General features: G+C 41.3%; 1 protein-coding gene across 1 annotated transcript; it reads right to left on the bottom strand.

The window, feature by feature from the left end:
- Positions 1–7,155: 7,155 nt before the first annotated feature.
- Positions 7,156–12,873, bottom strand: LOC116364064 (fish-egg lectin-like). Its single transcript, XM_031817320.1, has 5 exons — positions 12,738–12,873; positions 12,378–12,611; positions 11,981–12,198; positions 11,737–11,855; positions 7,156–7,715 (listed from the first exon to the last, which is right to left on the bottom strand). Exons 1-5 carry the CDS (start codon positions 12,790–12,792, stop codon positions 7,574–7,576), a joined length of 768 nt encoding a protein of 255 aa, XP_031673180.1. The 5' UTR covers positions 12,793–12,873; the 3' UTR covers positions 7,156–7,573.
- Between the last annotated feature and the right edge of the window lie 13,561 nt (positions 12,874–26,434).

Here is a 26,434-nt window from a genome sequence, read left to right as displayed (position 1 = left end):
AACCATCTCTGGGGAAGTTTCAGTGAAATGGCATGACTCCTTGAACCTGAGGCAGAACAACTGCTACCCTCCCTGTTGTCCCTGTCTGTACCGAACATTGTTAAAAATCCAGGGCACCTGGGGCATGCAGAACACTGGCTGGCATGGTGCTGTCGTGGAGCATCAGGTGGCTATAAGGCAGGCAACAGTTGGACAATTGGTAAACGATATCTGATGAACCAATCTGTACATTCTGTTAAATAAGTCCCACCAGTCTCTGAAAACACTCTCTCTGTGAAATGCAGCGTATGCCACATCTTCCAACAGAACAAGATCAGCCTCTCTCATTGGATCACCCATTATCTCCGTCTCTCATTGGATCGCCCATTATCGCCGTCTCTCATTGGATCACCCATTATCGCAGTCTCTCATTGGATCGCCCATTATCTGTCTCTCATTGTATCTCCCATTATCTTAGTCTCATTGGATCTCCCATTATCTCAGTCTCATTGGATCTCCCATTATCTCAGTCTCTCATTGTATCTCCCATTATCTTAGTCTCATTGGATCTCCCATTATCTCAGTCTTTTATAGTATTGACACAATGGTTTCACTTTCACACCTGCCTCTAATTTAAAAATGACAGGACTTTATGTGGATTATTATCATAACTAATACACTGATGTGGTGAAATTATTTATAGCCTGTCAAGATGTGTTGCATGAATTCACAGTGGAAATATATTTACATTGAAAAATGATTTAATTATTGTCAATATTTCACACATTTTCAGCATAGAATGGGAAAATATATGTTTGACAAGCAACCTCCTTTGTCCCACCACTTGGCACCGTGCATAGGCATGGTCATGGTTGTTTGTAAGTTTACACACATTTTCTGCGTGGAAATTCATGGTTTACGCACAGATTTGTGCCTAAGCACGGTTGATAAATGAGTCCCCTGCAGCATTCCAGGACCTGGGTTGCCTACCCCTGCACTATAGTCTTTAGTCCAGCTTTTCCCAAACCCGGTCTTGGGGACCCCAACGGGTGCACGTTTTTTGGATTTTTGTCCTACCCAAACACAGCTGATTCAAATAATGAACTTATCATCAAGCTTTAATTATTTGAATTAGCTGTGTAGTGCTAGGGCAAAAACCAAAACTTGCACCCCTTGGGTCCCCAGGACCGATTTTGGGAAACGCTGCTTTAGTCACAGGTCGTCTAGAAGGGTGTGGTGGCAAGGATTATTCCTATTTCAATTTTCTTCTTAAAGTTAACATGGCTGCCAAGAGTGCTCCTACCGTGCATGGTCAGATGAAACAACACCTTGAGAAAACAAATGCGTTCCAAGGCTGTCTTGAAGTGTTTCCTTATTTATCTTGGCTGACTGTTTTTTTTTCATGATTAGAATTCTGTACAAATCCACTTTTTCCAAATCCTGGGAAAGTGTGTCTGCCAATTGAAGAAAGTGTAAAGCTCCCACTGTTCATAATACCAGGTTAATGGAGAAAAACTGTATACTAAATTTAATACAAAAGGAACTCCCGCCCACTGGTGATCTTGATTCTCTACACATTAATGGATTTTGTCAAACAGCATGCTGGTAGGATCTTCATGACTACAGCCTTGAAATAGGTTAATTCATTGATCAATTCATCCATACAAAAAACGGCTATCCCCATAAGAGAACCCTTTTTGATTCCACGTTGAACTGGACCAGCCTTCGCTGTGTTTTGGACCCTAGTGACCAGCCTTCGCTGTGTTTTGGACCCTGGTGACTAGCCTTCGCTGTGTTTTGGACCCTAGTGACTAGCCTTCGCTGTGTTTTGGACCCTAGTGACCAGCCTTCGCTGTGTTTTGGACCCTAGTGACCAGCCTTCGCTGTGTTTTGGACCCTGGTGACTAGCCTTCGCTGTGTTTTGGACCCTAGTGACCAGCCTTCGCTGTGTTTTGGACCCTAGTGACCAGCCTTCGCTGTGTTTTGGACCCTGGTGACTAGCCTTCGCTGTGTTTTGGACCCTGGTGACTAGCCTTCGCTGTGTTTTGGACCCTAGTGACTAGCCTTCGCTGTGTTTTGGACCCTAGTGACTAGCCTTCGCTGTGTTTTGAACCCTAGTGACTAGCCTTCGCTGTGTTTTGAACCCTAGTGACCAGCCTTCGCTGTGTTTTGGACCCTAGTGACCAGCCTTCGCTGTGTTTTGGACCCTGGTGACTAGCCTTCGCTGTGTTTTGGACCCTGGTGACTAGCCTTTGCTGTGTTTTGGACCCTAGTGACTAGCCTTCGCTGTGTTTTGGACCCTAGTGACTAGCCTTCGCTGTGTTTTGAACCCTAGTGACTAGCCTTCGCTGTGTTTTGGACCCTGGTGACTAGCCTTCGCTGTGTTTTGGACCCTGGTGACCAGCTGTCACTGTGTTTTGGACCCTGGTGACTAGCCTTCTCTGTGTTTTGGACCCTGGTGACTAGCCTTCGCTGTGTTTTGAACCCTAGTGACTAGCCTTCGCTGTGTTTTGGACCCTGGTGACTAGCCTTCGCTGTGTTTTGGACCCTGGTGACTAGCCTGCGCTGTGTTTTGAACCCTAGTGACCAGCCTTCGCTGTGTTTTGGACCCTGGTGACTAGCCTTCGCTGTGTTTTGAACCCTAGTGACCAGCCTTAGCTGTGTTTTGGACCCTGGTGACTAGCCTTCGCTGTGTTTTGAACCCTAGTGACTAGCCTTCTCTGTGTTTTGGACCCTGGTGACCAGCTGTCGCTGTGTTTTGGACCCTGGTGACCAGCCTTCACTGTGTTTTGGACACACATAATAATGGTGATGCTGGTATGCTGAGGACAAAGCTGGTCCATGCTCGTCTATGTTGGTCAAGCTGGTCTGACCACGCCCATCATTATCATATTTGCCAGCATTCTCTATTGCAATTAATTTTTTGGAATTGTTTGTTTTAATATATTTTTTTCTTGCTGTGCTTTTGCATGTACAGTGATTGATTAATTCATCTTATAAACTGAGTGGTGACAGCCATGGTATATCAGACAGTATACCACAGGTATGACAAAACATATATTTTTACTGCTCGAAATCAGTTTATAATAACAATAAGGCACCTCAGGGGTTTATAGTGTATATGGCCATTATACCACGGTTAAGGGCTGTTCTTATGCAGGACGCAACGCCATATACCACACCGCCTTGGTTATTACTGCTTAAGTGACCAATTTTTGATCATGCCTGTGATAATGTTTCATTCCCTCTAAACATGCTAAATTCTCAAGAGTAAAATCTTATGTAATGTTTAAACCATATATGGTAGAGACATGGGTTCTGGAATATTGTTTTTCTGATGGAATTCTCTATTGAATGGAATTCTGTCTGCTAAAGTAAGCCCAATTTCTGTGAAGAACAGATTGAACTTGTGCGCTGTCTCTCTTGCATCAGAAGTCAATGATTTGTCAACTAGGAATTCATTGGGCAGGGAGTTGAGTTTTATCCTTTTATTAAGGATTTCATTGATAGTGCCCCACATTGGTCTTGTGCTTCAATAGTTCACTAACATAGTATACTTTTTGGTTGTTTTAATATTTAGATCTAGTTTGTTTCTGTATGTTTTGAATCTCTCATGGTTGCATGGAATGCGTTTGAGCGTTTGAGCATAATTTAGTCAGCCAGAGTTTTCTTATTTGACAATTTTAGTCGTTTTTATTTTTTCAGAGAAAGCAAGAAGATGCTCAAGACTGAGGATGGCTCAACAACATTGTAGTGACTCTACAATATTAATCTAAATGACAGTGAAAAGAAGAATACAAATATACAGAATATATGCAACAAGGCACTAAAGTAAAATTGCAAAAAACACGGCAAAGGAATACACGTTTTGGCCTAAATGCAAATCCTTATGTTTGGTGCAAAACAACACATCACTGAGTAACTGCCTCGTTTTAAAGCATGATGGTTGTGGCTGCATCATAGTATGGGTATGCTTGACATTGGCAAAGACTGGGAAGATTTTCAGGATGAAAAGAAATGGGAGGCAAAATCTGTTTCAGTCTGCTTTACACCAGTCAACAGAAGAGGAATTCACCTTTCAGCAGAACAATAACCTACAACACAAAGCCACATCTACACTGGAGTTGCTTGCCAAGATGACAGTTAATGTTCCTGAGTGGCCAAGCTAGAGGTTGACTTAAATCTGTTCAAAATCTATGGCAAGAAAATTGCTGTCTAGCCAGGATCCCCAACACCTTGACAGCACCTTTTTTTCACAAATATGGGCAAATATTGCACAATCCAGGTGTATAAAGCTCTTATGAGACTTACCCAGAAAGACATCTGTAATCACTGACAAAGGTGCTTCTACCATCTAATGACTAAGAGGGTTGAATACTTATCTAATCAAGGTCATTCGTGTTTTATTTTTCATTCATTTACCTTGTTATTTTTTTGAAATGACAAAAATGTCATTTTAAAAATCATTTTAATCACACTTTGTAAAACAATAAAATGAGAAGAAATGCACGAGGTGTAGACTTTCTATAGGCACTATTTCAACATGTATACACAGCAAACGTACTCAGAACATGTAAACACAGAAAACGTACTCAGAACATGTATACACAGAAAACGTGAAAATAAAAAAGTGCTTCAGCACCAGGTGACATTACACAACCCTCCTCTCTCCCGGATACGAAGTCTTCATTGAAGAGGTGAAACAGGAAGCCATCACGAGAAGCTGTGTGCAGGTCTAAAAAGTGCAAAGTCCTTCAAGGGGATAATTGAAGTCTAGTGTACTGTTGTCGTGTCTTTACAATCATTAACTGAAGACTTTTATCAAAGATTCTTTGTAATTAGTATTACGTGATTAGACTGATTAATCATGTGACCGTAATTACTAGGAAGTCGGGGCACCAAGGAAAAATATTCAGATTACAAAGTTATCATTTCCTAAAATAACCTTTCAGATATTTTATCTGACCAATTAGTCTTCGAATTAATTATTAATTATTTACCTCACGTTAGTCTCATTCCAAACGTCGTAAATTGTTGGTTATCTGCACAAACCCAGTCTGCACTATGAGTCATCCATACATTATTTGTCTTATAAAATTTATTTATTACTAACTAAGTAATTCACAGAAATTCATAAACAAACAAACAAACAAGGTAAATGTGGTTACATGAAATGATAGGAGAATGTGCCCTAGTGGGCTAAACCGGCATGGCGGCTTGTTAGACAAAAGGGGAAGTGGGGGTCGACTAAGAAGTCACTACAGAGTGATAATTATAACATTTGAAATGCTAATCCTTTACACATGAACGCTCACTCATTCGGGAACAATTGCAATCAATATATATATTTACGCTCAGTGTGTCATCTTGATCGCTTGTGAAAAGTTTGTTTCTTTCGTAGAATTGTCCGTCTCCCTCGCTCTCTCGGTTGTGGTTAGAGGGGATAGTTCAGAGTGACATGTGTTATAGAATGTATGTTTCGGCGGTTGTCGTTCTTCGCATTCAATAAATCCGAAATCCTAGCTGCAGAGTAGTAATTAATATCAAAGACTTGTTCTTATTCTGTCGGTATCGATAGTCTAAGAGTTTAACCATGTGGTATGGTTAAAAGATTCAGCAATGGTCTACAACCTTTGTACTCCCGTGATTGAGAGAAACATGGTCTGGTGATAATTTCTCAAAGTTGGGTTTTATTCTGAATGGCAGAAAAGGGCTGTCCCAGGACACCTGACCCTAACTGGGCTCAGGAGCGGTCCTCTGATTTAGTTAACTCCAATACCCTTTTTGAGTTTTCCTTCCATTAAACAGTCCAAAATCATATTACACAATTTTACAAACAGTATCATACTCACTCATTCATCTTATACAACAATTAGATGTAAACCTCATATCTGAGGCTATTATATAAACAGCGTTATGGTAATGTGGACACAACGTCTCCCATGAGCTTCCCCAAGTTGTGACAAACGGACCAGTTCATAGCTGGATTATTCACCGATCTTTTATACCTTCTCCGGAACATGAAAGTTCTGTGAGGTGGAAGGAATTACTTTGTTCTCTATGAAAATTTACTCTCTCTATACTGTGTGTCCATGAGGAGATCCTCAGGAATTTACGATGTCTCTGACCACAGCAACCTAGTTGAAGGAGGCAAGGGGGAGGCAGGGAGATGGGGATGGGGCTTGCTATACCCAAAGAGGCCAACGTCATGACACTGTAGATCTACAGAGACATCATGAGAGCCACTGCAGCCGTCCTATTGGTCCTCTGACTCCTGGTCATCAGTCATGGTAAGTTACCATCTGAAACATGCTTGATCAACTTGGAATTGATCATGTGTTTTGCTCCGTAATTTCATCCTCCTTGTTGTCGGTGTACTCTACTCATGTGTTATTCTCTTTGTGCTTTGTTTATGTGTCTTACTGTCTGTGAGCTCTACTCATTAGGCTTTGGTGTCAAAGGAAGAATATAATATGGAGATAGCCCTCCATGTAGCTGTCCATGCTGTCACTGAAACAGTCCATGAAAATTATATAATGAATACGCTCTAAATGCTTAGAACGAGTAGAAACCTATGAGGAAAGGGTTCTACCTGGAAAAGGGTTATTCAACGGGTTCTCCACTGGGGACAGCCGAAGAACACTTAAGGCTCTAGATAGCACATTTATTTCTAAGAGTGAAGGCTTTATAACTCTGGTATATTGAAATGATCACCGAACAGCTGGAAATGACCCAGATTGATCTTTTAGTGTTTGTGAAGTTCTAAGCAGGTGTCCCCCTCGGCTGCGTGTCAATACATGTTCAGTATTGGGGGGGGGGATTAGTCAGGCTATTTACAGAGCAATATGTTTACATTCTAGGCAACTAGTCATTTGTTAATAATAAATTACACATTTGCCTCAGAGTAATGTAGTGATTAGTGGGTAGTTACACATCTTTAATAGAGCACACTGTAAAAGGTGTTGTCAAATATGTACCTGACACTACATCCATAAGGCACCTGTCAATCAAACTATGCATCAGGGAACTAAAGGTTCACCAGTTCCTGTACACTGTAGTACTGTAGTCTTATTAAACTTTCTAAGTAAGAAGATTCACAAAACAGATCTTTAACTGGATCTTTGCAGAGCTACCTTAAATCCCCCTGTTCAATATGATTTCAAACACACACTAAAATGAGTTTCAAAATTAATGCTTTATTTGCAGGAAATTATCATACAAGGATTCCATTCAATCCTATTGATGACCTCTGAAGCACAGCAAAACCCATGTGGATCGTGACCGTGGCCAAGTTTACACTACGATCAAATAGCAGCCATGGCAAAATTCAATTGAAGTGTTAATCAATAATACAATTTTATAACGCTGTTGCTTGTCAAATTGTGTAAGAAAATATCATTGATAAATTATTTTGTAATCATTAAGATCAGTGGTTATTTTTGATAGAGATAAAGTACTGAAAATATAGTTAGAGCAATAGGTTTTAGAGTGAAGGATTCTTGTGAATTATTGTTGAGAATTGAGATTGTTCCAGACAGACAGATCAATGAGTTAGCAAGTGAGCTTGTCAGATCCCAAACGTGCAGAGGAGAGGCTAATGTGTGCACACCATGGTGAAGCCAGAATTGGAGATGACCCAAAGACGGCCCAGATCGTAGGTCACGTGCTTCATTGGCATGTACATTGGGACATTGCTCCATCCAGTGCCCTCTGGTTTACTGGCTGTGATGCCGTCTCTGTGTTGAAGAAAGGGGTGGGGTTTGCGTTCAAAGTTTATAAAACATTTTTGGACTTTAATAATTGAATATAGCCATTGATCTTTTAAGAATATAACTTATGACTCTTCAAGAAAGATCCTGTGTAAAATATTATAAAAATAAAGCGAACTGGATGGAATATGGGGAAAAATGCACCAAATTGTTTTTAAATCTTCAATATAGAAATGCTACCAAAATGTTTTTATTAAAATTTGTTACAAATGATGGAGTCACGCATGATTCACCTAATTATATGTTGAAAGAGGAAGTAAAGTACTTTAAGAATATGTTTTCATTTCAGGCTCCTCCATCTCCACTAACTGAAATTAATTGTATGGATTTTTTCCAAATAATAATGAAAAATTAATATCTGTTCAGAAAGACTCATGTGAAGGACAAATTACAGAGGAGGAACTGCTTGAGGGAATTGGGGCCTTTAAGGATGGGAAAACTCCAGGGCTGGATGGCATACCAGTGGAAGTATTAAGGATGGGAAAACTCCAGGGCTGGATGGCATACCAGTGGAAGTATTAAGGATGGGAAAACTCCAGGGCTGGATGGCATACCAGTGAAAGTATTAAGGATGGGAAAACTCCAGGGCTGGATGGCATACCAGTGGAAGTATTAAGGATGGGAAAACTCCAGGGCTGGATGGCATACCAGTGGAAGTATTAAGGATGGGAAAACTCCAGGGCTGGATGGCATACCAGTGGAAGTATTAAGGATGGGAAAACTCCAGGGCTGGATGGCATACCAGTGGAAGTATTAAGGATGGGAAAACTCCAGGGCTGGATGGCATACCAGTGGAAGTATTAAGGATGGGAAAACTCCAGGGCTGGATGGCATACCAGTGGAAGTATTAAGGATGGGAAAACTCCAGGGCTGGATGGCATACCAGTGGAAGTATTAAGGATGGGAAAACTCCAGGGCTGGATGGCATACCAGTGGAAGTATTAAGGATGGGAAAACACCAGGGCTGGATGGCATACCAGTGGAAGTATTAAGGATGGGAAAACTCCAGGGCTGGATGCCATACCAGTGGAAATATTAAGGATGGGAAAACTCCAGGGCTGGATGGCAGACCAGTGGAAGTATACAATTATATTTTTGATATACTCAAAGGACCATTATTAGCATGTTTTAACCACTCCTATATAAATGGTAGATTATCACTGTACGCAACAAGAAGGTCTGATATCATTATTACTGAAACAGGACCCAAGTGGTATATATAAAGATCCAGTCCGTTTAAAAAATTGGAGACCTCTTACACTTCACTGCAAAAATACGAGCAAATGCTTGGCGCATAGAATTTAAAAAGTATTGTCATATATTATTCATCCTAATCAGACAGTTTTTTTTACATGGACGATACATCGGAGATAATATAAGACAAGTACTGGAAACAATAGAATACTATGAAATATCAGGGACACCAGGCCTGGTTTTCATAGCTGATTTTGAGAAGGCTTTTGATAAAGTACGACTGGAGTTCATATATAAATGCCTAGAATATTTCAATTTTGGGGAATCTCTTATAAAATGGGTTAAAGTTATGTATAGTAACCCTAGGTGTAAAATAGTAAATAATGGCTATATCTCAGAAAGTTTTAAACTATCTAGAGGAGTAAAACAAGGTCGTCCACTATCGGTATATCTATTTATTATTGCCATTGAAATGTTAGCTGTTAAGATTAGATCTGTTAAGATTAACTCTTTAGTCATATCACCATTTACCTATTTGCTTATGGTTTTGCCTACACCTAGTGACCTGCTTTTTAAATTATATGGACATAAAATATTCAATTATATTTGGAATGGCAAGCCAGATAAAATGAAAAGGGTCTATTCATAGAACGAATATGAATTCGGAGGGCAGAAATTATGAAATATTAAAGCATTAGACCTCTCACTAAAGGCATCACTCATACAAAAGTTATACTTAAATCCAAACTGGTTCTCTAGTAAATTGGTACGAATGTCTCATCCTATGTTCAAGAAGGGCCTTTTTCATATTACACCTGCCCACTTTCGGTTGTTTGAAAAGAAAATAATCTCAAAAATATCTTTATTTTTTAAACAAGCCTTAGAAAGTTGGTTGCAATTTCAGTTTAATCCACCTGAAAAGACAGAACAAATAATACAACAAATATTGTGGTTAAATTCAAATATACTAATTGATTTAAAAAAATCTATTTTTTGAAGACATTTTAAAAAAAGGTATAGTTTTTGTGAATGATATCATAAATAGGACTGGTGGAGTTATGTCACACATGCAGCTAACACTATGGAAATGTCTGCTCTACCCAAAATTACAACCAATTAATTGCAGCATTACCACAAAAATGGAAGAGGCAAGTAGAAGGGGAAAAAAGTAAGGAACTTGTATTTCGGCCCTGTATTAAAGAACATAAATGGTTAAAGAAAAGTGTGATAAATAAAAACATTCACCAATTTCATTTAAGGACCAAAAACTGACAGCTGTGCCATATAAATTGCAAAATAGTTGGGAAGAGATTTTGGATGTACCCATTCCATGGCACATGGTTTATGAATCAAAACAACGGCGGATTCAAAACTTCAAATTTTAACATTTAAATTACTATACACAATTCTTGCAACTAATAGAATGTTATATATATGGGGGATACAATCTTCCCAACTCTGCTGATTCTGCTGTGAGGAGGCAGAGTCATTAGATAATTTATTTTGGTATGGTCCATATGTAGCTCGTTTTTGGTCACAGGTCCAGGAATGGCTGAAGAATTGCAACATTTGCCTAGAACTAACGCTGCAGATAGCAATACTGGGTGATTTGAAAAGCCATAATCAATCAATAATATAATAATTATTTTAGCAAAAATGTTTATTTTTAATTTACAATCTGTAGAAGCTATGAGAATAGAAAGGTTCAATTATTTTGTGAAGCATCACAGCACAGTTGAAAAATATATTGCAAATAGAAATCCAAGATGGATGGTGTTGAGAGATGGATGGGAGGAGTTGAATGGAGCTGAAGGGTGGGACTAATAACAAGATAAACCATGTAAAACCTACGGGGTCTGTAAAATGTATAAAGGTTCAGAACTTTTGTGAAATAGCACAGTTACAAATAGAAATAGAGGAAGGACTAAAAACAAACCAAAAATAACTATTGTAAAATAGACTGTGTCTGTAAAATGTGTATAAGATGTATAAATTGAAGGTAAAAGCCGAAGTGTTTATTAGTTTACTCCAATTGGGGGATCGGTGGAAGGGTTTGCGGGGAATAATAATAAAGGTATATTCTTTAAAAAAGTATGTATGTTTATATAGGTATATGTATGTATATACTGTATGTGTACATGTATGCATGCGTGTATGAATATATATATTTACCCCAAAAATATGTGGGGAATTGGAAATTATGCAGACAATTACTTTGATGGAAGCAACGATCTTTCCGCAATATTAAGCTGATCCACCCCTTAAAAAAATAAACTTTAAAAAAAACGTATGACTCTTCAGAAGCAAAAATGTAAATTGTTTCTAAACAATGTTATTTAAAAAAAAATGTGTAGTTAAAAACATTTTTTTCTCATGGATCCATATTGATTCAATCTGTAGCCCCATGTATTAATTTGAGAATGGTTACATTTCTCTAGCTACATACCTCATCTGTTTACCAAAACAAGTGGTGGGATGGCCAAGTTGTTGTTTTTTAAATCCCAAACTGTAGCTTTAAAGGATACCCAACCTTTGCTAATTTTACTGTACACTCTGTATACATTTCTTTATAAGTCTTATACATTTAGATCTGATTTCTATTTACCAGATTTTATTTGTGCATCTGTTTACATTTTTGTGTAAAGTGCTTCACAAAGCATGTACTGTAAGGACCAGAGTTATTCATAAAGGTTTATCATTATTATTATACGATCTTATTACAAGTCATTTTCAAGTTAATAATGTTGAGGGGTGAAAGGGTGGAACCATACACATAATTCAGTAGCAACCTTACCTGGTATAAACTTGGCCTGCAGAGTTGACCCCAAAGACACTACCATCAGTTGCCACCTCAATCATGGAAAGCTTGCCGTCAATGTGACTCCACCCGTTGTTTTGGCAGTCTTGATTCAACTGGAAACAAACAGATTCAATCAGGGTTTTAGGACAATTTCAACAATTATAATATGAAACAGTTTTAAAATAACTGACACTCTCTATCCTCTACTCCAGCTCTCACACTCTTTCCCAGATCTTACACTCATTAAGTAGATATCATCATTCTTGTTGACTGCCCAGCACCCAAAATGTCCGCAACTAGAATACTTCACAGCTCCTGGCAACATTATCCCTCGAAGGGATGAGTCAGCACCCATGAAGCCAAGTGAGGCACTTCTTGAAAGACACCCTGGAACATAGTCCATGTTGGCCACCACAACAAACTCATCCCCCCCAGCATCCAGCTGCTTTACACTGGCTGAAGACCACAAAGACAGAGATAGACAAGAAAACAAGTATGAGAGTATGCATTTGTGGGTACATCCAAATGACCTACAATGGCATAATGTTAACATGTATAATTTACCCTGATGGTAATCAAGAAGTTAAGAAGCAGGTGTTCTCTGGGTTCATAATTTAGTAATGTTCTCCACTTACTTGCAAATTGAACCCAGTTACCGGCCACATACTTGAACATGAGGTTTCCGTTGTTGACACCCCAGATCCCTGCTGGTCCTACAGTGATATGCCTCAGGGAACCAGGCAGGCGGATCCATTCATTACCTACCAGGTAGTAGGGGGTTTGACTTGTGTCCGTAGCAACCACTTGTCCCAGTCCTGCATCTATCTGCATCAGATTCTTGATAGCCACTACAATCTGACAGTCCCAGGCTATGGAGACACCAGATCAAAGACACATCAGTAGAGTACAGCAACAAAAAGGGGGATGAAATCATGGAGCCAACTTCATGATCAATTCCAAGTTGATCAAGCATGTTTCAGATGATGGTAACTTACCGTGACTGATGGTCAGGAGACAGAGGACCAATAGGACGGCTGCAGTTGCTCTCATGATGTCTCTGTAGATCTACAGTATAAGTTTGGTTGAACACAGACTTTGTCCCCTTATATATTGCAGCCCTGCAAACACCTTTCAACCCCCATCAAATCATTATTAATGAGCTATTTATATTTGACAAACAACCTGTTCCAAGGAAACACTAACGGGAGGAGGACATAACCCCACCCTTCCCACACAGACACACAATAATAATATACACTGAACTAAAATAAAAAACGAAACATGTAAAGTGTTGGTCCTGTGTTTTATGAGTGGAAATAAAAAGATCACAGAAATGATCCATACGCACAAAAGCTTATTTCTCTCACCTACTGTACTTGGCAGGTGGCATATTTGTAGAGCTGTTTGATAAGGTTGCTAAGTGTTATAGGAGGACCCGTATAATGTTTATACTGTACAGACTGAGTGTAACACATTTTACACCCCTACCATCCCCCCTCATTGGAGAACAAATGTATTTGTTTTTATTTAAGTTATTTTTTTTATTTCATTTGTTATAATCTTTAAACACTTACACTACATGACCAAAGGTATGTGGACACCTTGCTCGTCAAAAATCTCATTCCAAAATCATGGGCATTAATATGGATTTGGTCCCCCCTTTGCTGCTATAACAGCCTCTACTCTTCTGGGAAGGCTTTCCTCTAGATGTTGGAACATTGCTGCTATAACAGCCTCCAGTCTTCTGGGAAGGCTTTCCACTAGATGTTGGAACATTGCTGCTATAACAGCCTCCACTGTTCTGGGAAGGCTTTCCACTAGATGTTGGAACATTGCTGCTATAACAGCCTCCACTCTTCTGGGAAGGCTTTCCTCTAGATGTTGGAACATTGCTGCTATAACAGCCTCCACTGTTCTGGGAAGGCTTTCCACTAGATGTTGGAACATTGCTGCTATAACAGCCTCCACTCTTCTGGGAAGGCTTTCCTCTAGATGTTGGAACGTGGCTGCAAGGACTTGCTTCCACTCAGCCACAACAGCATTAGTGAGGTTGGGCACTGATGTTGGGCGAGTAAGCCAATCAAGTTCTTCCTCACCAATCTCAACCAACCATTTCTGTATGGACCTCGCTCTGTGTACGGGGGCATTGTCATGATGAAACAGGAAAGGGCCTTCCCCAAACTGTTGCCACAAAGTTGGAAGCACAGACTCGTCTAGAATGTCATTGTATACTGTAGCGTTAACATTTCCCGTCACTGGAACTAAGGGGTCTAGTCTGAACCATGAAAAACAACCCCAGACCATTATTCCTCCTCCAACAAACTTTATAGTTGGCACTATGCATTCGGACAGGTAGCATTCTCCTGGCATCCACCAAACCCAGATTTGTCCGTTGGACTGACAGATGGTGAAGCGTGATTCATCACTCCAAAGAACGGGTTTCGACTGCTCCAGTGAGCTTTACACTACTCCAGACAATACTTGGAATTATGCATGGTGATCTTAGGCTTGTGTGCAGCTGCTCGGCCATGGAAACCCATTTCATGAAGCTCCCGACGAACCGTTCTTGTGCTGACACTGCTTCCAGAGGCAGTTTGGAACTCTGTAGTGAGTGTTGCAACTGAGGACAGATGATTTTCGGATGTTAAGTACTTCAGCACTCTGTGGTCCCATTTTGTGTGCTTGTGTGACCTACCACTTCGTTGGCTGAGCCGCTGTGGCTCCTAAACTTTTCCACTTCATAATAACAGCGCTTACAGTTCATCGGGGAAGCTTTAGCACGGCACAAATTTAATGAACTGACTTGTTGGAAAGTTGGCATCCTTGGATGGTGCCACATCAAAAGTCACTGAGCTCTTCAGTAAGGCCATTCTACTGCAAATGTTTGTCTATGGAGATTGCATGGCTGTGAGCTCAATTTTATACAATTGTCAACAACAATAGCCAAATCCACTCATTTGAAGGGGTGTCCACACATACACTATGTATACAAAAGTTATTTTTATCCCCCTCTCTATCCCCGTTTCTCTGTATCTTGCCCTTCCCTCCTTAGAAGAGTATAAAACATCTTGAATAGTGATACCCATTGTAAAGAACAGTTTCATTATAAAGTTAAAACATATGTCACGATATTCAAATGACACATTGAATCACCTGCCAGTAAAAGTTGAACTATTTCATGAGGAAGTGTAAAGCACATAGACCTGTAAGATGTCAAAGGCTTTTTGGAATCAACATAACAGATACCTGGGGGCGTATTAGTGTTGGCGGTAGCCTTGACGTTAGAGAGGCAGACCAGTAACCAGAGGGGTTTCAAATGGCAAAACCAGAAATTAGTCGAGTTCTACAGCATTTACCTTGGAGGAAATCATCTTAATAATTGAACACAATTTTTTTTTTAACTCAATGTTTTATTTGTGAAAATTCGTGAGGTAATATGAGAGATGATGAGCTATGACAAGTAACTAAACCAATGTGCATTGTGTGCAACATGACGGTGCCTACGTTTTTACACTGATAATATATAGGCAGAAGGAATGTTAACAGGCACCACAATGCTCTCTCTCATATAAGGTAACCTAACGTAGCAGGAGTAAACTAAACGCTTGAAACTACTATACTGTCCTACCAAGCAAAAGAGCAGTAACTCCACATTTGGTCCAAAAAACATTTTTTCTACATCAAATACATGCTTTATCATGTGGACAAATATCCCACCTCAACTGTGTTGTATTATGGAGAAAATGGGGGTTCATGTTTACAGTAACTGCAAAAACTTAGTGAAACCAAGGAAAAAGGCAGAAACTGGCATCACTCACGTCAGTTAGCATTTACCTTGGTTTCACTGAGCATTGGGCTGTAGTGTCTATGGAAGACCTTGGAATTATTTATTGTTCTTTGCTGATACAAGTATCAAACTATATGACACTGACAGCCACATACACATAAATATACTAACACAAGAAGGCAGTAACTGCCGTCTAGGATCATAGGTCATGTCAGAGGTCAGGGCCAATATGAATTTAAACAATGACCTCCTCATAAGAAAACATAACCACATCTCCAATGATCTGCCTACAATTCATTTGGCTGGACAATAAAACAACTTTGTTAGTAATTCTTCTCAGTTTTACTATGAGCGGTTACTGCTCTTTTGCTTGGTAGGGCAGTATAGATCCCTTAAATCAAGGGGGTCAAACTCATTCCATGGACGGCCGAGTGTCTGTGGGTTTTTTCTTTTTTTCTTTCAGTTAAGACCTAAACAACCAGGTGAGGGGAGTTTCTTACTAATTAGTGACCTTAATTCATCAATCCATTACAAGGGAGGAGCAAAACTCTGCAGACACACTGGCCTCCATGGAATGAGTTTGACACCCTTGATGTTGGGGATCAATAGAAGTTTCAGGTGTTTCGTTTATGCCTGCTACATTAAGTGTCACCTTGTTAAACTCCAATCAACAATCTCATCACAGGCTCTTTCCATTTCCCCTGAAAACCAGAACATCTGGTTGTTGTGTACTCGGCAGAGAATTTCACTTTCCTGCATTATCCTGCATTATCTTCTCTTGATTTTCACTACGATTTTAGCATGTAGCTTGGCATGATAATTAGCTAGTGCATAGCTAGTGCTAGTGCACCCTGCATAGCAGCCTCCAGTACAAGAGTCGTCCCATTAATTTCCAACCTGCGTCGACAAGACAGTTTCCACTAAATCAGGGGTATCAAACTCATTCCACGGAGGGCCGAGTTTCTGCGAGTTTCTCGCTCCTCCCTTGTACCGGATTGATGAATTAAGGTCACTAATTAGTAAAACATCCCTCACCTGGTTGTCTAGGGTTTAATTGAAAGCGTAATCCAAAATCCAGCAGACACTGGCCCATCCATGGAATGATCTTTGGTACCCCTGATTTAGTGGAAACTGTCTCGTCAACGCAGGTTGGCAATTAATGGGACGACTCTTGTACTGGAAGCAACTCTGCAGGGTGGTCACTAGCTGGCACAGCCACAATGTCATAAAATCTAATACTAGCCTTCATCACACTAACCTTATGACTAACCCTAACATGAAGACCAAAAATCATATTTTTTTTCAGGAGTTTTTATGATAGTAGCCAATTTTGACTTTGCATCTGGCCCATCCAGCGAAAACCGCTCTGCCTCCAGGACAAGATTTATCCCAAGAAATGTCAACCTGTCATGCCAAATAGATATATCACAGTTCTAAATTCCAAATTGAGGCTATTCAACTCTTTCCCTACGAGGTCCGGAGCATGCTGGTTTTCTGTTCTACCTGATAATGAATTGCACCCACCTAGTGTCCCAGGTCTAAATAAGTCCCTGTTTAGAGGGCAACAACGAAAAAAACGCAGTGGAATTGGCTTCGAGGTCCAGAGGTGAGTTTGAGGGTCCTAGATGGTATGTGCCCCTTTCTACAGAAGATTGATAATGGCTTGCAAGTAGTCAACTTACACCAGCTCCTATTTTAGCTTAATCTAGAGAAACTAGGACAAATTAACCAGTCTGTTGAAATGTAATGTAAAATGTTGAGTTAGGCAAACCGGGTGTTTTATGTATATGTTCCAAGGGGAGCTAATGTACTTACCGGAGTCTAAGGTGAGCTTGGTCAACATTCTGTTGTCAGCCAGCCCAACCAGGTTAATGATGTTCATGGTGACAAATAATAGATCATTTGAGAACAAAAAGTATGCCGAACAAAAAGGATTCAAAAGCATGTGGGAACCCCCTGCTGAGTTAGGAGTCTACTCTCAATCAGCTCTCAAATTGTCAATCACCCATCAATCACTTTTCTTCTATGGTATAATGGCGTTTACAAAAGTTATATGTGGATTCCGCCACCCACTGAGCGGGCAGATAATAAGGATCCCAAGAGGGAAAACATTATTTGAAAAAAAGTATAAAATCTCAAACTATCATAACAGAAAATAACTCAACAAAATCAAACTTCAAACTGCATCCACAGCCACATCTTCATTATTGTTGTCTCTTTCCCTTTCGACTCTCTTCACTGCCTCCACATAGGAGATCCGCTGCTCAGCCCTGAACCTTGACCCCTTCGACCTCCTTCACCCTAACAGGGTACTCAAGGAAATCCGAAGTATGATCCCCGCCACAGTTGCAACATTTTCCATTCACAGATTCTTCAATATCATACTTCTCCCATCTGCAAACATTTGACACGTGACCATATCCTTTACAATTCCCACACTGTAATGGTTTGGACACAAATGCTCTCACCACATTCCTCACATATCCAAACTTCACATACTCAGGTAGTCTCCAACAATAATATCAACAGGCTTTTCTCCTTCCTTCCATTTACCATACGGGTCAGGCAATGTGCACTGACCAATCCTAGGATTTACTGACTAAGGTACTTCTCTTCTTTATCCAATGAGGCTCCAGCTGTAACTCCTTTGGCAGGAGACCTGCTCAGAAGATTAATACATGTTATTTCTGACGTGGACAGTTTGGCCAGATCCAGTGCAGCTTCTTCAAGCACAGTCACCATTTCCTCCTCCAGCTTCCTTCCTGAGACTCCCCATCCATCACTCACACCTGTGAGCCTTCAATCCTGTCGGCACTCAAAGCACCTGTCCTGGCTACTACTGCTCCCTATGGGTGAGATAGAAATAGTGGAAATAGACTGTTGAACTGTGGCCCTGCCACTTCCCTACCTCTATTCCTAACAGTGGGACTTCCTATGGCAGCATTTCCCAAACTAGGTCCTCAGAACCCCAAAGAGTGAATGTTTTCTCCCCCTAGCACTACACAGCTGATTCAAATAATCAACTCATCAAGGTTATTATTTGAATCCTCCGTGTGGTTCTAGTGGCAAAAAACATCATCACAAAACAGATCTCTCAAGTTTCAGTTGATCTTAAATTCCTCTGTTCAAAACACAGAAATTAGTTTTAAAATGAATGCTTTATTTGTGGGAATTTAATTTTTTTAATTTTACCTTTATTTAACCAGGCAAGTCAGTTAATTGTCAGTTAATCGTCATTGTAAATAAGAATTTGTTCTTAACTGACTTGCCTAGTGAAATAACCTTCAGTAATATGCTTCAGGGAACCCGACAGGCAGATCCATTTATCATCTACCAGGTAGTAGGAAATTTTAATTTTGTCAGTTGCAACCACTTGCCCCAGTCCTGCATCAATCTGTATCATATTCTTGATGTCCACTGCCTCGTGACAGCACCATGCTGTGGCGACAAAGACATATGAGTAGATTGCACCAATAAAATGGAGGATGAAATTATGGAGCAAACTTCCTCAATTCCAAGATGATCAAGCATGTTTCAGATGATTGTAACTTACCGTGACTGACGGCCAGGAGACAGAAAGACACCACCATCAGTTGCCACTTCAATCATGGAAAGCTTGCAGTCAATGTGACTCCACCCGTTGTTTTGGCAGTCTTGATTCAACTGGAAACAAACAGATTCAATCAGGTGTTTAGGACAATTGCAACAGTTATAATACAGTTTTAAAATAACTGACACTCTCCATCCTCTATTACTCTACTCCAGCTCTCACACTCTTTCCCAGATCTTACACTCATTAAGTAGATATCATTCTTGTTGACTGCCCAGCACGCAAAGGGTCTGCAACTAGAGTACAGTCAAATGACTTACAATGGCATTGGTATCAGGAAAGCTTACAATGGTATCAGGAAAGCTTACAATGGTATCAGGAAAGCTAAGAAGCAGGTGTTCGCTGGATTCATAATTGAGGAATGGTCTCCACTTACTTGTAAATTGAACCCAGTTACCGGGCACATAGTGGGGCAAAAAAGTATTTAGTCAGCCACCAATTGTGCAAGTTCTCCCACTTAAAAAGATGAGAGGCCTGTAATTTTCATCATAGGTACACTAAACTATGACAGACAAAATGAGAAGAAAAAAAATCCAGAAAATCACATTGTAGGATTTTTAATGAATTTATTTGCAAATTATGGTGGAAAATAAGTATTTGGTCAATAACAAAAGTTTATCTCAATACTTTGTTATAGACCCTTTGTTGGCAATGACAGAGGTCAAACGTTTTCTGTAAGTCTTCACAAGGTTCTCACACACTTGCTGGTATTTTGGCCCATTCCTCCAAGCAGATCTCCTCTAGAGCAGTGATGTTTTGGGGCTGTTGCTGGGCAACACGGACTTTCAAGTCCCTCTGGCTAGGCCACTCCAGGACCTTGAAATGCTTCTTACGGTGCCACTCCTTCGTTGCCCGGGCGGTGTGTTTGGGATCATTGTCATGCTGAAAGACCCAGCCACGTTTCATCTTCAATGCCCCACGATACAAGGCCCCATTCATTCTTTCCTTTACACGGATCAGTCGTCCTGGTCCCTTTGCAGAAAAACAGCCCCAAACCATGATGTTTCCACCCCTATGCTTCACAGTAGGTATGGTGTTCTTTGGATGCAATTCAGCATTCTTTGTCCTCCAAACACGACGAGTTGAGTTTACCAAAAAGTTATATTTTGGTTTCATCTGACCATATGACATTCTCCCAATCTTCTTCTGGATCATCCAAATGCTCTCTAGCAAACTTCAGACGGGCCTGGACATGTACAGGCTTAAGCAGGGGGACACGTCTGGCACTGCAGGATTTGAGTCCCTGGCGGCGTAGTGTGTTACTGATGGTAGGCTTTGTTACTTTGGTCCCAGCTCTCTGCAGGTCATTCACTAGGTCCCCCCGTGTGGTTCTGGGATTTTTGCTCACCCGTTCTTGTGATCATTTTGACCCCACGGGGTGAGATCTTGCGTGGAGCCCCAGATCGAGGGAGATTATCAGTGGTCTTGTATGTCTTCCATTTCCTAATAATTGCTCCCACAGTTGATTTCTTCAAACCAAGCTGCTTACCTATTGCAGATTCAGTCTTCCCAGCCTGGTGCAGGTCTACAATTTTGTTTCTGGTGTCCTTTGACAGCTCTTTGGTCTTGGCCATAGTGGAGTGTGACAATTTGAGGTTGTGGACAGGTGTCTTTTATACTGATAACAAGTTCAAACAGGTGCCATTAATACAGGTAACGAGTGGAGGACAGAGGAGCCTCTTAAAGAAAAAGTTACAGGTCTGTAACAGCCAGAAATCTTGCTTGTTTGTAGGTGACCAAATACTTATTTTCCACCATAATTTGCAAATAAATTCATTAAAAATCCTACAATGTGATTTTCTGGATTTTTTCTCTCATTTTGTCTGTCATAGTTGAAGTGTACCTATGATGAAAATTACAGGCCTCTCATCTTTAAGTGGGAGAACATGCACAATTGCTGGCCGACTAAATACTATTTTGCCCCACTGTACTTGGACAAAATGTTTCCGCTGTTGACACCCCAGATCCCTGCTGGTCCTTCAGTGACATACGTCATGGAACCAGGCCGGCGGATCCATTCATTACCTACCAGGTAGGAGGGGATTTGATTTGTGTCCGTAGCAGCCACTTGTCCCAGTCCTGCATCGATCTGCATCAGATTCTTGATATCCACTACAGGCTGACAGTCCCAGGCTATGGAGACACCAGATCAAAGACACATGAGTAAAGTACAGCAGCAAAAAGGAGGATGAAATGGAGCCAACTTGATGATCAATTTGAAGTTTAATGTAGAGCTGCCTGTCAAATCATGTTTCAGATGATGGTAACTTACCATGACTGACGGCCAGGAGACAGAGGACCAATAGGACGGCTGCAGTGCTTCTCATGATGTCTCTGTAGAGCGACGGTGTAGGTTTGATAGTAGTTTGTTGGACACAGACTTTTTCCCCTTATATAGCCCTGCAAAAAGCTTTCAACCCCCATGAAATAATTATTAATGAGCTTTTATAGTTGACAAACAACCTGTTCCAAGGAAATGTTAACGGGGGGGGGGGACAAACAACCTGTTCCAAGGAAACGTTAACGGGGGGAGGACAAACAACCTGTTCCAAGGAAACGTTAACGGGGGGGGGGGGGGGAGGACAAACAACCTGTTCCAAGGAAACGTTAACGGGAGGGGGGGGACAAACAACCTGTTCTAAGGAAACGTTAACGGGGGGGAGGACAAACAACCTGTTCCAAGGAAACATTAACGGGGGGGGGAGGACAAACAACCTGTTCCAAGGAAACGTTAACGGGGGGGGGTGACAAACAACCTGTTCCAAGGAAACGTTAACGGGGGGGAGGACAAACAGCCGGTTCCAAGGAAACGTTAACGGGGGGGGGGGGGGGGACAAACAACCTGTTCCAAGGAAACGTTAACGGGGGGGGGGACAAAACAACCTGTTCCAAGGAAAAGTTAACGGGGGGGGGGAGGACAAACAACCTGTTCCAAGGAAACGTTAATGGGGGGGGGGAGGGAGGACAAACAACCTGTTCCAAGGAAACGTTAACGGGGGGGAGGACAAACAACCTGTTCCAAGGAAACGTTAACGGGGGGGGGGACGGGACAAACAACCTGTTCCAAGGAAACGTTAACGGGGGGGAGGACAAACAACCTGTTCCAAGGAAACGTTAACGGGGGGGGGGACAAACAACCCGTTCCAAGGAAACGTTAACGGGGGGGAGGGGACAAACAACCTGTTCCAAGGAAACGTTAATGGGGGGGGGGGAGGACAAACAACCTGTTCCAAGGAAACGTTAACAGGGGGAGGACAAATAACCTGTTCCAAGGAAACGTTAACGGGGGGGGGGGGGGGGGGGACAAACAACCTGTTCCAAGGAAACGTTAACGGGGGGGGAGGACAAACAACCCGTTCCAAGGAAACGTTAACGGGGGGGTGTGGACAAACAACCTGTTCCAAGGAAACGTTAACGGGGGGGAGGACAAACAACCTGTTCCAAGGAAATGTTAACGGGGGGGAGAACAAACAACCTGTTCCAAGGAAACGTTAATGGGGGGGGAGGACAAACAACCTGTTCCAAGGAAACGTTAACGGGGGGGGGGGAGGACAAACAACCCGTTCCAAGGAAACGTTAACGGGGGGAGGGGACAAACAACCTGTTCCAAGGAAACGTTAACGGGGGGGGGGGGGGGGGGGGGGGGGGTTGACAAACAACCTGTTCCAAATAGATATTTATTATATTTGTGTGTGTTCCATACACAAAAAAAGCTAGTGTACTTGGCAGGTGGCATATTTGTAGAGCTGTTTGATAAGGTTGCTAAGTGTTGTAGGATGACCCATATAATTTAGGCTACCTAAATATGGTTCCCAATCAGAGACAACGACTAACACCTGCCTCTGATTGAGAACCATATCAGGCCAAACACAGAAACAGACAAACTAGACATCCAACATAGAATGCCCACTCAGATCACACCCTGACCAAACAAAACATATAAACATACAAAATAAACTATGGTCAGGGTGTGACAGTACCAGACTGAGTATAACACATGTTATACCACTACCCTCCCCTGGCTCCTGCTCCATCAAATCAAATCATTCACACACTCACAGATAACACAGACACACACACATAGGGGTAGACAAAGGATGTTTAGGATTTTATATTTATCCATATGAACAGGGAAATTCCTATCTCCATTAAAATATTGCCTAATTAGTGGCCCCAGAACAGGGTGTTATCTCCACACGGGGATATCGCCTACTGCTGATCACTGTAGCATAGATAATCTTATATCCATCCAGATATGCAAAACTTCCCACAGAATACCCGTGCCTCCTATCTAATTGTGTAACACGGTCCCAAAATCCAATCTAACCTCTACTTCTGGTGAAGTGCCAGGTATTACAAAATACTCACAATGACATGTGACAACAGTAATTGAATCTATTCAAGTGTACTTAGGTTTCGTCAGGCCAGTGTCTCCCTCAAACTCACAAAGCGACACACAGACTCCATTGGCTCTGGTCCCTCACCTTAGGGAAGTCCCCACTCTTGAGCGTGCCCTCAACAGGGGCATCGGTTGCCCTCAACTGGCTAGTTAACAATCATGGCTGGAGTCTGCCTCACTTCCCCTCACTGCCTCACAATTTTATCAACTCAACTCAGTCCTGTTAGTTACCTCAGCTGTGGCTTCTTAGGGAAGTCCCCGATCTTGAGCGTACCCTCAACAGGGACTCCTTTTTATGTCTTTTTCTATTGGTGGATCATCTTGCTCCCCTTTCTCAATAGTTTGGGATCTGGTATCCACTCGTGCCCGCTTCCTCTCAGATATTAGGCAGTCCATCTGCTCCTTCAGTAGTGCGGCTCCCCTGATATCCCAATTTGGGGATCCCCTGTGCACAGTTTACCAAGGTATTCAGGAGCGATCAACAGATGAAGTTACAGATCCCATCCTCGTCGCCAAATAATGTGGTGAATAATGAGGAGAGACAAGGTCAATCCCTAATCATATTAACTTTTTTTTAAATAACTTATCGATAAGGGAGCTGGTCGCAATACCCACACAAAAGTGAATAGAGTGAGAGCCAACTGAGTGGAGTGAGAACATAACCCAGAGGCTATCTCAAGATAGATGCAACCTCGGCGATGACGTACAATGGTTCCAAACACCAACCCCACACATCCTGTACCAGCACTTGGCCTCCAGTAAAAATAAGTTGTTGTTTTGTTCAGTAAGAACACAAAATTACATATTTCGTTACTTAGTCTCCACCTTGATAAAAGGAGGGGGTGACTGACGCACAGACACTGTGGAGACAAGTGATTGGTTCCCCATTACTCACGCCATTCCTTAACGTGTTTTTCAATAGGTAAAGACATATATTCACATATGGAAACAATGCTCCCTTCTGACCTCCTTTTCCCTATCCTCTTTCTGATATTCTGCACAGGGACATGTGATAGACAAGCCTGACTTCTCCCCTCTCTGGGCCCCAGGTGACTGAGGCCCATATGCAGCTGCCAACACCAGAGTCCAAATGGAGACATTCTAATAACAAGAGTTCAACAGTTCAGTCATATAAGCATATTAAGCAGATAAGACATCTTAATTATCTATGTAACTTAGCTAATTCTGATTCTCCTACCACAAGGTTCACCTTCCAACAGGACAACATCCCTAAGCACACAGCAAAGACAATGCAAAAGTGGCTTCAGGACAAGTCTCTGAATGTCCTTGAGTGGCCCAGCCAGAGCCCGGATATGAACCCGATCAAACATCGCAGGAGAGACCTGAAAATAGCTGTGCAGCAACACTCCCCATCCAACCTGACAGAGCTTGAGAGGATCTGCAGAGAAGAACGGGAGAAATTCCCAAAATACAGGTGTGCCAAGCTTGTAGCATCAAACCCAAGAAGACTCAAGGCTGTAATCGCTGCCAAAGGTGCTTAAATAAGTACTGCATAAAGGGTCTGAATACTTTAAGATTTTTATACATTTAATACATTTGTAAACATTTCCAAAAAACTGTTTTTGCTTTGTCATTATGGGGTAATTTGTGTAGATTGATGAGGGGGGAAAAACATTTAATCCATTTTTGAATAAGGCTTTAACATAACTGTTACGGTTTTCCTCCGTTGAAAGAGAGTCGGACCAAAATGCAGCGTGGTTAGTTCGATACATCTTTAATGAAGACAAAAACACGAACTATACAAAACAATAAACGTAACGTGAAAACCGAAACAGCCTATCTTGTGCAAACAAACACAGAGACATGAACAATCACCCACGAAACACTCAAAGAATATGGCTGCTTAAATATGGTTCCCAATCAGAGACAACGAGAATCACCTGCCTCTGATTGAGAACCGCCTCAGGCAACCATAGACTATGCTAGAAAACCCCACTAAGCCACAATCCCAAATCCTACGAAAAACCCCCATACATAAACACAACACAAAATAAACCCATGTCACACACTGGCCTGACCAAATAAAGAAAGAAAACACAAAATACTAAGACCAGGGCGTGACAATAACAAAATGTGGTAAAAGTCAAGGAGTCTGAATACTTTCCGACTGTGTTTTTCAACTGTGCTGTGATGTTTTACAAAAGTTCTGAACCCTTCTATTCTCATAGATTCTACAGATTGTAAATTCAAAATAAAATGTTTTGCTAGGAGTATTATTATATTACTAATCGATTGCCTTTTTAAATCACCCAGCATTACTTTGCATAGGGGGACATAACTTGGGTCTGGGGGCCCTCCCATTCTTGGGGCACCTAAAGCACATATCCTGCATTTCTACACAATCTAATAAGACCCATGGCCCTTCTAGCCATCTCTGTCTAGAACAACAGAAAGTAAGCAAAAATGCCCACAGTCATCAAGCCAGGTAAGAGATGATTAAATATGTTAAAGTGATTGATAAGACTGGACTAGATCCATGATAATTCAATACTCAATGTTGTGTTGCACCTTGAACCAATAGTCTAACTTATGAACAACTCTTACAAAACAACTTTTGATTGTCTTTAAGACATCCCTCTATATCACATTTCAGCCAGACCGCCAAGCCAACCTGAGCCACCTCCACGCCCGACCCCCACCAGTCTAGTCAATAACTCAGTCCTCTCCCCAACACAACTTCCTTCCCATCTTTCTTTTATTTCTCAAGGGAAAGGTTTGGAAAACAAAAGTTGAATGAAAACACACATACACCTACACATTAACAGACAGTAACAGTATAACCTCCTTATAATTCATATCATAGGCCTAATAGTACTATAGAGTTATTTTTACTTGCACACACTATAGCTGGTTCACTCTGTCCTGCCCCTAGAAT

This window comes from Oncorhynchus kisutch, unplaced genomic scaffold (assembly GCF_002021735.2).
Source record: "Oncorhynchus kisutch isolate 150728-3 unplaced genomic scaffold, Okis_V2 scaffold988, whole genome shotgun sequence".
Classification (NCBI taxonomy): Eukaryota; Metazoa; Chordata; class Actinopteri; order Salmoniformes; family Salmonidae; genus Oncorhynchus; species Oncorhynchus kisutch.
This window is presented reverse-complemented; position numbering and strand designations above follow the sequence as displayed.